Below are 13,378 nucleotides of genomic sequence, written 5' to 3' on the forward strand. Positions count from 1 at the left end.
GGTAGGCAAAACCGCCCATCCGTGCTAGTGTCAAAGCACTACGAAGCACTAAAAAGCGTTACTTTGTGTTGCAGCGAAATTCAAGTGTTTTTGTGTTGATTTTACCATGAATGCTGCAATGCATAACTGGTAAATGTAATTTGTAATTTGCTGAATTTTTCGTGGAGAAAAATGACATTTAAACCAATTTTAATAAAAAAGACCGAAAAATAGAGGACACCAACATGTCCGGCGACTTCGGCTGTGTGATGGATCAACGCGAACTGGTAGGCAAGGCCAAAATTCGAAACTGATCCGCAAATCCTTTAAATTTGTCACAAAATTTGGCTTTTCAAGGTCAAATCCGTCGATCCGTGAATCTATTCACTCCCCCACCCCCTTCATTTAGCCTACTTTAGAGCAAAGCCGGAGTCAAGTATTCAAACGTGATGGGAAACACGTTTGTTTTCGCATCGCCCCTAGAGATGGCTTATTAACTTCCATAAATTATCAGAAGAGCGGACAAACGCGCTCAGTTTTCAAGAAATGGCCACAGTCGGCTGCGTGTGAAGAGGAAAATATTTGAAATAATTGTTACATACAATTGTGCAGTTGCAATGGCACCAAAACTTAAAATCAAACAGCTGGGCAAGTAAAAAGAGCTACTTTTTCAATTCAACCTTGTTTAGATAGCTAAGGCATGAGTTGCAACTGTACTTGGTAGCGCGTGCAATTCACGCAATACTTCAATACAATACTCGTGTCATTTCAGACAACGTAAATTATACAGTCTACTTTACAGCCAAGTTCACAGTATTGATATTAAACCATGACACGAGGTAAGCAAAAAGGGACTAACTTACGTTAGATTAAGTCGCGTCTACAAATAACTCGTTAATATGGATGATTATCAGGAATGTGAACAATCTTTCCAAGAAATAGACACAGTTGGCGAAGTATAATAACGAAAATATTTTAAGGAAAACGACCAATTTTTTAAGTTTACAAGACATGTTTCGACAGAACTTCTGTCATCTTCAGTTGAATGATTACAAAGCAAGTCGAATAATAAGTAGACAAAAATGCTAATTAAGACAAATAGTAACAAAAGAACGTGAAAAGGTGTAAATTAAAAGGATAATTTTAGATTTACATGGTGTAATTGCTGATTGAGGCAAGGTAGTTCTTTTTGAATATGGATACTGAGCCTCCTTTATCTTGAGTTGAAAGCTGGTAGTGGCGTGATCTAAAATATGAAAGCAGTCTATTGAACACAGTGAGCGACAACGTTCAGAATTCTGAAGATGTTTGAAAATGTGAGAGGCCTTAGCAACGGCTAAGTGCTCACGTACGCGTGTGGAAAAATTTCGTGTGGTTTCGCCGACATAACAGGCATTACAGCCCGCACATGTAAACTTATAAACCACACGTGAACGAAGCCCGCTGGGGATAGGGTCTTTCACACCAAAAAGGTTACCTATCTTAAAGGAAGAAAAACTAATTTGATGTCTAAATCATTACAATAGCGCTTGATTAAGTGTCGAATCTTCTTCTGAGTGATGACAGAAAAATGGCCTATGTACGGCAGCTTAAAGTACAACGTGGGCGAGGTGGTAAGGGGGTAGCCACGAGGACAATGATTGCTATGGGTCCCAGTGATGTAACGGTTAACCACTTTTTCAATTAAATGGGCAGGGAAAAGGTTCTTTTTGAGAATTTCAGTAAGCTTGGTTATGTCCTCGTGTAACCCCAACCAAGTGTTATTAATCTTGTAGGCCCTGTCAACAAGAGTCCTAACGAGACCTACTTTGTATGAGTACGAGGTGAAGCTAAAATAATTAGTTAATAACCCAGTAAAGGTTTTCTTACGGTAAACCCTAGTTAGGAAAGAATTAGTGTCACTATTATCAATAAGAACATCTAGAAACGGTAATTTGCGATGGGGTCTCCCCTTGCTCCCGTATTAGCCAATCTTTTTATGGGGCATCATGAAAAACTATGGTTGGAAAATTTTCAATGATCTAAAATTTTATTTTATCGTAGGTATGTTGACGACACTTTTTGTTTATTTCACTCGGAGCACGATGCTGTTATATTTTTTGACTACATTAACTCTAGGCACCCCAACATAAGGTTTGCTATGGAAAAAGAGCTTAATCGCAAATTACCGTTTCTAGATGTTCTTATTGATAATAGTGACACTAATTCTTTCCTAACTAGGGTTTACCGTAAGAAAACCTTTACTGGGTTATTTACTAATTATTTTAGCTTCACCTCGTACTCATACAAAGTAGGTCTCGTTAGGACTCTTGTTGACAGGGCCTACAAGATTAATAACACTTGGTTGGGGTTACACGAGGACATAACCAAGCTTACTGAAATTCTCAAAAAGAACCTTTTCCCTGCCCATTTAATTGAAAAAGTGGTTAACCGTTACATCACTGGGACCCATAGCAATCATTGTCCTCGTGGCTACCCCCTTACCACCTCGCCCACGTTGTACTTTAAGCTGCCGTACATAGGCCATTTTTCTGTCATCACTCAGAAGAAGATTCGACACTTAATCAAGCGCTATTGTAATGATTTAGACATCAAATTAGTTTTTCTTCCTTTAAGATAGGTAACCTTTTTGGTGTGAAAGACCCTATCCCCAGCGGGCTTCGTTCACGTGTGGTTTATAAGTTTACATGTGCGGGCTGTAATGCCTGTTATGTCGGCGAAACCACACGAAATTTTTCCACACGCGTACGTGAGCACTTAGCCGTTGCTAAGGCCTCTCACATTTTCAAACATCTTCAGAATTCTGAACGTTGTCGCTCACTGTGTTCAATAGACTGCTTTCATATTTTAGATCACGCCACTACCAGCTTTCAACTCAAGATAAAGGAGGCTCAATATCCATATTCAAAAAGAACTACCTTGCCTCAATCAGCAATTACACCATGTAAATCTAAAATTATCCTTTTAATTTACACCTTTTCACGTTCTTTTGTTACTATTTGTCTTAATTAGCATTTTTGTCTACTTATTATTCGACTTGCTTTGTAATCATTCAACTGAAGATGACAGAAGTTCTGTCGAAACATGTCTTGTAAACTTAAAAAATTGGTCGTTTTCCTTAAAATCTTTACGTGTCTGCTGTTATCTAGACCTTTTGGAATAACGAAAATATCTGCAATGCTAATAGATAACATTTTGCGATTGCAGAGGCATTGAAAATGCAAATTAAACGGGTGAGCAAAGCGGCATTTTTCGTTTGAATTTGGTGACATGTACAGTCTGAAGAAAAAATCTACGGTTCTATCAGTGATCTTATCAGCTGCTATTAATCTTATTCGTAAACAATGACTAACATCAGGTGATATTAAGACTACTATGAAGTAATCGCAAAGATCTTTCCAGAGGGCATCATGAACAGAGTTCTTTCTCTTAATAGCGGGATGCATTTTACTGGCTGATTGCAGTTAATTGAGTGATCTTTAGTGACGTTGATTTATGTATAGTTAAGTGGAAATATTTAGAGGCATCACGCACTTTGCAAAGGCTGGCCGCATAAAGACGCTTATCTTTGAAAAGTTTTAAGTCGATTTTCTGACATCTATTTGTAACATGCATGGAAAAAAGTTCACCTGCGAAAATAAACCGTCTTTTTACAAAGTTGCCATTAATTTTTTTCTCTCGTTAATTGTGCGTTCGGGGAAGGCTTGTGGGCGTATTTATATGCTAGGTGTCGAGAATTGGTGTCGTACAAACTTCGGAATGATTCTTTGGAAATATTTGCTTTTCACAAAAGCACTAATTTAAGGCTATTTCACGGGAACACTGTATTATCAAAAGTAACTGTCAACTTTATTGTCGATTTTCAAAGTAAGGCGAGATTGCTATCATCATTTTGTCAGCGAACGGGACTTCGAGCGCGATGCCCAACGAGTTTGCCAAGCAGAAAGGTCTCTGATGAGTCCCTTGGCCGGGACGAACGGCGAGCTGCGTAAGACTAGCCACGAACAATGTATTATCACTAAGTTTTTAAAGGTGAAAACAGTAAAACACTCATACAATTAAAATCGCTGCCAAAATCGCCACCGTTCCAACTTCTGTCCTGGCAATGAAAAGTACAGCAGCTCTATAACTTCAAGACCTTCAAACTAGTATCCCGAATGTTAAAATTCCAGTGTAGTATTGAGTACCCTGCAGTCGCGACGGTCCTCTCACGAAACTCGGGTCTTATACATGTAGATTCGGGCTTTCGCTTTCTTTCAGTTAAAAAAATGGCCTAAGCAACGAAGCATGTGATTCTATGTCAGCGTAGATTATACTAGTTTGAGAAGAGGATAACGAGCTCATCTCCAGAGAATGCGTTGCTATGATGCTGCGGGAGCGCCATGGACAGAGGGAAAAAATCTTAGACTAAAAAAAAAACAAACCGGAACTTTTGACTTACGGAAGTACACTGAAAAGGAGTTAGCCCGTACGGGTACGTAAGGAAATATAAAGCAATGAATGTACTTGTCCTTAAGAGGCGAGCAGAGAAAGGCGCAATAGCGTACCAGACTTGACGGCTGGTTAATATAGGCAGTGAGGTTTTTTTTTTTGAGCGGCCTCCAGCCACTCTATTGAGCCTACACCCTGGCGAAGGGAGTAGTCTGTAAAATGCCCTGCCACATGTACTGAGGACGGCTACAGACGCCAGTATAAAGGGATGCGAGAGAGCTTATTGAAAACAGGCATGCTAAACCTTGAATTGGATCAGACTCCATGATGGAAAATTAAATACGTATTTTAGCTATTGAAGAAACTCATTAGTATTTGGGATCAAAGGCAGCCTCAGCAGTTTAAATGAAAGAGGACTCTGTCCGATCGCTGTTCAAAACTTGTTTCAAAGCAATATTTTTGGCGCATACAAACTTCATTGAAAGAAAGATGTGTGGCACAAATCAGACATCGATGACAAAATTATGATTCAGCCCATTGTAGTTTCACCTGCCTAGTTATCGACCCAAAACTTGTTAAAAGCTGACTCTTTGTATCAATGCTTTGCCAAAAGGATTTGCACGGGAAGCTTCTAAACTGTTTTTGAAACAACCTGCCTACGATCAATAATCAATTTAATATAACAGTATCGTGCCGTGAATGGCTCATTAAACAAGCCGCGAACTGCTGAAAATAGTCAGCCTCAAACTTCTAAACCCCATCTGCTATGCAATACTTATGTAGCTTAACAAGGAAGCGATTCAGACTATAAAAAGTAATTCCACATTGCGAGTACAAAAAGACGCGCAGTTGCAGTGATTATACAAGTACCTCGAGTGGCATTTGCACAAGGGTCGTGGAAAATGCTCATTTGCTTCTCTAGTACCCAAGAGCATTCACGAGTAGCGAACTAGTAAGTTGCTGCTAGAAACGTTTTATCAATTGAGCAGCAATCATTCAAAGTATCTCCGTGAAGTGATCCCATAATAACTAGATTCTAAATGATCATTACGGGCTTCGCCTATCTACTTATAATTAGTGGCTGTTGTGAAGGTGGGTATAGTACTCTACCGTGTTGCTGCTGGAGCCCGGAGTCGGAGCCCATGCTATGTTGGCAAAACGAAAATGCGATGCTTCCCCCGACGACAGCTATAGCAGGAGGGTCAGGAGAGAAAGGAAGCTCGCTGACTTGCAGCGCGTCACCTTGTTATCGAAGAACCTGCTTCGCGTCCGTTTTGCCTGACTTCGAATTCTTAGTGAATAAAAATCAAGGGCACTGTAACAAGCGCTCAAAGCACGGCAAGCTAACTGTGAAGCTGCCAATCAAAATCATTGAGACGTATACACCTTCTGCTAACAAATTATCCACAGCCTGAAGGCGTTTTGGAAAACCGCATTTTTTGAAGTTCATTTCTGCTTAAAGTAACCATGAATTGAGATATACGGATCGATTCAATACTATAATATGCCAGATATAGGGCAGACTACTTTTGATAAGTAATGATATTAAACTGAAAGTCTCTATAGGCTTGCTTTTCGCTTGTTTACACGCGGGTTTTGGCTAAACGAAGGTTTTCTCCGCAGTAAATTTTCCAATTTAAGCAGTTGGAAAGAAGAAGCCTTAAAAAATCAGGGCTTCAACGGGATTCGAACCCTTGACCTCCGCGATACCGGTGCGATGCTCTACCAACTGAGCTATGAAGCCACACATTGGGAGCGAGGTCAATTAGTACAGTACAGTCGATGCGATTCTTATATTAAGAAAGTATTGAGAAATTATTGAGAAATCAACTGTAGTAGTTTCGTTAACCAGAAGTGTTGACGTCACGCTGATTGAACTGCTGGGCAGTAAGGGCGCTAGGCAGCTGTTCATAGAAAGGTGATTATGGAGAAATAAACTACGTCTTGTTTACAAATTTGATCTTTGGGTTTCAGTTTTTTTTTAATTCTTATTTTAATTTACGACTCATTCGCGGGGATAGGTGTGTAGCTCGAACTAATTTTCAAAATTGTCTGTGGTTAGCGACCGTCGCACCTTTGAAAAAGCGGCTTTTGTAGAATACCGAGTTCTTGGTCAATTCAAATTAATCATTATTGTGAAGGTACTTTAATGCAGCCACTAAAAGCTATTCAAGAATCACCGCGGGCTGTATAAGAGTGCATGTGTGCACTGACATACTAATTGGATGTAACATGTACTTCAAACGGCCTTGATTCAATTGAAGACTTTTATCTTAAGATTGCTTAGTGAATGTAATGGGTGGAGCTATAAAGCTGACTGGCAGACAAAGAAGCATCGTCATTGTCATGAATAAAAATGTTTGCATCAGTTGTTAACGATTCCGATGAACACTAGCTTCACTTTCAATAATCGATAAAATATCCACTTCGTTATGTGCTAGAAAAGTGTATTGAAGTGGATTTTTACCGTGCTTGAATAAAGATTACGTATGTACATGAGCTTTTGGTATCAGTCTTCCCAAAATTGTCCGTTCTCCAGAGATAGCTAGGGATTTAAAGTTAAACTGAGAAACTACCGTCGCTTACATCTAAGCATAAACACGTGACGCCGAAACATGTTCCGATTGGGTGTCAAACGTGGCATGATTGAACATCAAATATTTGAAGGTTAGCAGACCGTAACGCGAACTTTCGCGCTCAAAATGTTCACCATCAACAAATACGGACGAAACCGATATATTTTCCTGGTTATACTAGGAGTAAAACCACTTTCGTGAAAGGCGTATGTATGCATATTGACAAAAGTCTTCAATGTCCAATCTTTCTGTCATTTCGTGTGTTGAACTTTTAGCGCGAAAGTTCGCACCACGGTCTGCTAAACTTGAAATGTTTGATGACCAATCATGCTATGTTTAACACCCAATTAGAGCATGTTTCGGCGTCACGTGTTCACACTTAGATGCAAGAGACGGTAAATTTCCACAAGATCGAAACATCTTCGCCGCCATGACCTTTCAAGTTCTTCCCAAGACTAAATCTGGACACATTTCTAAATACGAAAATATCTTTATTTCGTGCTTACGAATATATGTTGTATTTAATTCCTACTTTCTTAAAGCTGGATGAGAAATACTTAAAAGGTAAAAGTACTTTAACTACAACTGAACTCTATTACACGTGTAAGCTTATGTACAACGCATGAAAGGTGAACCTGAACAATACAAGTTCGTCAGTTAGAACTTAGCATACTTATAGAGCTCAGAGTTTGTCTTCTTCTGACCCTCACTGTGCTCTTCTAAACATAACTTTACTTAACTCTTGTAATAACCGAAAAAACGTAGATATCTTTCATTGTTTGTACTCTGTCAAAAGCTTACATTCCTCAAAATATATCGGTAGATGGCTTTTGGTGATTTAACAGTGCGGGTTAACTATTGCCAAATTTCACGAAACTTTAGATCATCTTTTGTTTCGTCCACAAATTATTACGTTTATGATTATATTTTGGTCATGACTTGACTGTGCTAATCTCGAGAATACTTATGTACGCGAACTTTTTCGCCTAGTTGTAATGGCGACATTATGAAGTTATTATGAGTCGTTTCATGCAAACGCAATACAATATGACCTCAAGTAGACTGTTAACTAAAACTAACAGCAATTTTTATTTAGTCAGAAATGTGGCCTCAGTGAGCTGAGAAATCATTTTTTGGATGCCATTTTCCCCTTAACTCTCAGGAAAAATAACGCAGGATAGAGGCGAAAAATTCGAAAAGCTATGGCACTCCTTGTCCTGTTCCTGATTGGTTATTTTTTAATGTTCATTCGCCAATCACGGACACTACATTGCAGTGTGTGTAACACGTGAGGAATTTAGCGGCACCGCCTCTTGCAGGTCCTAACAAACTGGCTTCTTAAAATCACAGGTAACGTTTTTGTTTTTTTGGTTTTACATCTCTTCAGTGTTTTCGATCATGTCATCCTCCTGGATATCAGCATTTTCTCGGCTCATCTGCTCGTCTTGGTTGACGTACATTTCTTCGATCTTGTTCCTGTTCAGCAAAAGTCGTGCAATGCGGCACTTGACAAACAAAACAGCCAGGGCTATGATTGCAACCAAGGCTAAACCACCAGCGGCCGCTGCGCCTCCAATTACAGCCGCAGATTGCTTGCCTGTATCTACAGTAGAGACACCAGAAAAACATTTGAGGGATAACAAGTTTTACTTGCTGATTGTGAAGAATACTAACAGCTTAAGATTAAATTTCGAAAATGCATGCATGGTTCGCGTATCATGGCTTTTTTTTCTGCCGCAATATTGATAAGACTTTTGTCGTGGAAGTTAAAGTTGTTAAAGAGGTATATTTTCGTTTAATTGGAAGAGATATTTTTCTACGTCAAAGGTATAGCTCTAATCTTTGAATACAGGAACACAGGTGTCTGTATTTCTCAACGTTTCCAGCTTGATGCAGGGTTCTTGCAAAGTTTTCCTATGACTTACGCTGCATGGGCACTTGTAGGGGGGAAAGCACCTTTTAATCTTCGATTTCTTAGAAAGTTTTGCATTCCTTCTAAACATGCGCTTTTTGAATTATAGAAATTCGGATTTCAGTTAATTACTATACCTGCACTTTCCTTCGACTTTTCTTTTATCAGCAGAGGCCCTCTTTTGATAACATAACTGTCTGATGTGCTCATTTCTTCTTCCACCTCTCTTCTCTTTCTCCCGCTGCTCCCGCTCAAACATCCTTGATTGCACCTTAAAGTTGACAGATTGCAAAGAAGTTAATTACCTCAACTCTGAAATTCTTTTTAAACGGTTCTCAGCAAGGCTGTGTTACCGAGCTACGTACTGGATTATTTCTGCACAGCCCAGTCTGATCTAGGCTTAGTGTCACAATTTTACTGAATTCACTTATGCAAACACCACTCTGACCAGTGTAAAAGGTTTTTGATTGCTGGCTCACTTTCTCAGTCACAAACCTAATGTTAGCTAACGATAACTAACCTGGAATTCAGAGAGTTAACGCGACAGGCCAACAGTTCCAAGTGGATGTAATACGAATCGTAGTTACTGACGAATCTGAATGCTCGAAACTTGAGTCTTTGATAGTTGCGGGACTCGTCGTAGTCGTGTTCCAAAGTTGTATCGCTTGGACATCTATCAAAAAACATACCCGTTCTGTTACACTACTAAATAGGTAGCTGATTCTTTAATTAAGAAACGTTGCAACAACCAAGAAACCTATTTTATGAGCAATACAAATTGAATAAGCAGGATTTAATTAAGAGAGCTATAGGACGTTTTAATCGAAACTGAGATGCCTCGAATTAAGCTATGGACTAAAAGAGGAAAAGTGATCGATGGATGGAATACTGATTAACTCCAGTGACTGACTTAATCACAACACTGCATAAATAAGGCTTTCATGGTGGTGCTTAATTCACCAGGTCTTCATGTACCTATTATATACCTACCCATTTTCTACAATAGAGTAATGGGGTGACGAATAGAAACTTGCTTCTGGAGTGGCCTTAACAGTCACAGCAAATACAACCAGGTCAGCAGTGGACTCTACGCTGTACTCAAAATACATGTAATCATTGAGGGTCACTTCAACTGGAAATTCATCGTTAGTGTAGGCTGTTGAATATGATGAAGTTTTGTAGACATCGAATGTGAAGGTGAGGTCGCCGAATTCCACTGAAAAATAACGTTACAAATAGATCAGTCATTTTCATGTATTCAAAATCACATTGAAAGGGTTGATTCGGTACGTTATGTATGGTCTGACCAGTCGCATTTAAAGGCTTCAAGTCGTGTTACATGTTTTCAAACACTCTGTGTTTCCCAATGAAGCGACGTCAAAAGCTAAACCTCTTCATACCCACGTTAGGTATCTCTACTCTCCCTTCAGGAACGAACTGCAAGCTAAGAATCTTCTTCCTCGAGTAGGTGCATTCAAACGGAAGGCCAAAATCGTGATCTCGAGTGATCACGGCCGCGGAGCCATAATCTCCAGATCCAGCGCCAGATCCTTGGAGTGGTACTGCGTCTTGTACAACGACATTCGAGAAAACAAGACTGTTTCCCGTTTCGAGGAACAGTGTCCCGCAGCCATGCAAAGAAGTGCTGACATACAAATGCGTGGAGGTTTGTGTGGCTTGACAACCAGCTGATGAAGAGTAATAAAAACGCAGCCGGTTCGCCTCTAAGGACGGATATAATGCCTTTTCAAACGACACTTCGATAACATAGTCACCACATGTAACTGCAACACCAGCCGGAGGTTCTGAAATCAGGACAAAACATTGCAAAGTTAGAAGCTAGATCTAAAATGTTGTTGCAGGATTACAGGGTGGTGGAATACTTTCTCATTACAGTACCATTGCCGATCACAGAAAGCGTCAAAAGATAAATGATCAGTACAGCTACTAAGGCCCAGTGCATCATGTCGTTGGAGATGTCGAAAACGTGATTAGTCTTGGCTCGAATTCATCTCCTACAAACGTTGTGAGCTGCTGAGCCTCGTAATTTTTACCTGTCAGTCAAAACTGACAAACTGCGCACTAAAACCAATCACTGAACAGTTTCAGAAAATCCATTCGCTTATTAGGTTATTGAAAACAGTCTATTATTTCCATGCATGTAGCTAATTATTGTTGTTGCTTACTATGGTGTGGCTTATGCTATGGCATCCCATCGGCACTGATGCGAAGTCTTTAGAAATGGCCTGCCGATTGATGCGAATTGCAATTTTTGTTTATTTCGTTGCGGAAGTACAGAATCCATTTCTGTCAGTATCAAGTGTTTCTTATCGCTCTTATACTGAATGCACGATAAAGTAATAAAAAATTGAACAAGACACTGAACGTCACCCTTTGAACTGAACCTACTGGATCATCAAAGGACGTTCCGGTTATTCTATTTTAAGACACTATAAGGAGTTGTTTGTGTGAATATTTTATTAGGTAATGCTTTCAAATTCCTGTCGTGTTATTTCCGAGATACGCCCTATTAAAACAAAAAAACAAGGCAGACACTGAAGGTCACGCTTAACTACTTGATCATCAAAGGAAGTTTCTGATATTCTTTTTAAGACACTAAGGAGTTGTTCGAGTTCATATGTCCTTGTCATGTTATTATTACTTCACATTCTGAGCGTTCGTTATAGAGCGTGACAAATTACGTTCTACAACGAACACTCAGAGGTGTACCCTCCAGGCTCCGCTGAGTGAGACATGTAAACTGCATTCAATACTGACATTCCTGAATATTTATCAACTTTAATTGTCGACAGCTGTAGCCTTGGATCTTATACATTTATTTCACTCTGTTAGCTAAGAAAAGTTCGGACTAAAGTGCAATGAATGAGTTGCCAGTAATCGGATACCCGTGTTTGCGCAAAGAACTCTGGGATCGTCAGGGGGCAAACATTGCAAGTCGCTAGAAGGAATGTATGGCGCAAAGTTGTTTCGAGGTACAAGAAAACGATTCTTGAGAGAGATCAAGGCTTTTTCGCCGTTGTTTTATCGCAAATGGATTTTGGCAATGTTGATACATGGAAAATGTAAGTTTTTGTTTGAATAACCGTGAAATAAGTGATAAAATTTACCGATAAACTCCCGGGGATAAACTCCCTTTTGCTTGCGTGCGGTTTATTGTGAAACACACTGAAGAGAATATTGAAAATTTCAATACACGCCTGATCTCGAGAGGCTACCCGGAGCAAATGGTAGAAAAGACCCTCCGAGAAGTTAAATATCAAGACAGAAAAGAAGCTCTAAAACAGAAATCGAAAATTGCAGAAGGAACTACTACCCTTTGTGTCGGGCAATTTCACTCAACCGTCGATACCAAACTTTGGAAAGCCTAATCACGCACAAATGGCACTTTCAAATACAAATACTCAGAGATATATTCAAGGAACTACCCTTGATCTGTTATAGAAAAGGAAAATCACTGAAATACGTGCTTGTAAAAGCAAAACAAAGGCTTTGAGCAACACAGTAGCCACACAGCATGAGTCATGAGTCGCGCGGACTCATTTGTCATTAAATCAACCCCAGACAGTACAATGATCGCCACCGGGCTTATTTCCAGTATAATTTGTACGACTGAGCTTTCAAATAAGCCAAAAGTAGCCTGTACGCAACTTAAAAGGCTTTACTGGGTTATTTCCTCTCGATTTATACCTAATTAATTTTGTAATATTTCCAGACCATTACGCGATGTAAATTTCACAATAAACCTCACGCAAGCAACGGAGTTTATCGGTAGATTTTGTCACATATTTCGCGGTTATTCAAAGAAAAACTTACATATTCCACATATCAACATTGCCCAAATCCATTTGTGATAAAAACGACGGCGAAAAAGCCTTGATCTCTCTCAAGAATCGTTTTCTTGTACCTCGAAACAACTTTACGCCCTACATTTCCTTCTAGCGACTTGCAATGTTTGTCCCCTGACGATCCCAGAGTTCTTCGCGCAAACACGGGTATCCGATTACTGGCAACTCATTCATTCATTTTGTATCATTACAACCTACCTTGAGCTGTGAGCACGCAAGGCGTGGCTTGCTGTCGCAGTGTGCCAACAGTTCTGCAGATTAGTTATAAAACTGCCCAGCCCTAACGTCATTTTTAATGGTTATCTTCTAATGCAGTGACCAACGTATTAAAATCATTTGATATCAATTCTGATATCAGCGAGTATGCGATTTTTCGGCCTCAACTTAATTGCTTTAGTTTGTACCTTATGCTCTGGGTATTAACTACAAACGGCGTAGATTTAATTCCAAACCTATAACAACCTCAGTCATGTTAAGCGGACCATGCATGTTAGGAGAACTGACGCTCGGTGAAAGCGATTGTAGCAATTCGTGTTCAACGTGAACCATAAGAATGACTGTTGAAAAATTTTTTTATGATGATCGAATTGTTTTACACCATAGGTAGGACATAA

The 13,378-nt window shown here is 39.6% G+C and overlaps 1 protein-coding gene and 1 pseudogene across 2 annotated transcripts in view; both read right to left on the bottom strand.

Annotated features, from left to right (window-relative positions):
* The window catches only part of LOC145486134 (uncharacterized), a 29,160-nt pseudogene extending 22,106 nt beyond the window's left edge, over positions 1–7,054 (bottom strand). The window contains exons 1-2 of the transcript XR_014049255.1: positions 6,997–7,054; positions 5,521–5,765 (exon numbers count right to left, since the gene is read on the bottom strand). The product of XR_014049255.1 is annotated as an uncharacterized LOC145486134 (transcript). The remainder of the gene's footprint in view (positions 1–5,520; positions 5,766–6,996) is intronic.
* A 1,214-nt stretch (positions 7,055–8,268) lies between these two features.
* Positions 8,269–13,378, bottom strand: part of LOC145496487 (ZP domain-containing protein-like) — a 5,995-nt gene continuing 885 nt past the window's right edge. Inside the window, exons 1-6 of the mRNA XM_081476175.1 lie at positions 10,798–13,378; positions 10,299–10,703; positions 9,889–10,114; positions 9,419–9,571; positions 9,036–9,169; positions 8,269–8,589 (exon numbers count right to left, since the gene is read on the bottom strand). The exon at positions 10,798–13,378 is cut by the window's right edge and continues 885 nt beyond it. Coding sequence (XP_081332301.1) covers positions 8,360–8,589; positions 9,036–9,169; positions 9,419–9,571; positions 9,889–10,114; positions 10,299–10,703; positions 10,798–10,864 — 1,215 coding nt within the window. The 5' untranslated portion in view covers positions 10,865–13,378 and the 3' untranslated portion in view covers positions 8,269–8,359. The remainder of the gene's footprint in view (positions 8,590–9,035; positions 9,170–9,418; positions 9,572–9,888; positions 10,115–10,298; positions 10,704–10,797) is intronic.

This window comes from Orbicella franksi, chromosome 1, assembly GCF_964199315.1.
Source record: "Orbicella franksi chromosome 1, jaOrbFran1.1, whole genome shotgun sequence".
Classification (NCBI taxonomy): domain Eukaryota; kingdom Metazoa; phylum Cnidaria; class Anthozoa; order Scleractinia; family Merulinidae; genus Orbicella; species Orbicella franksi.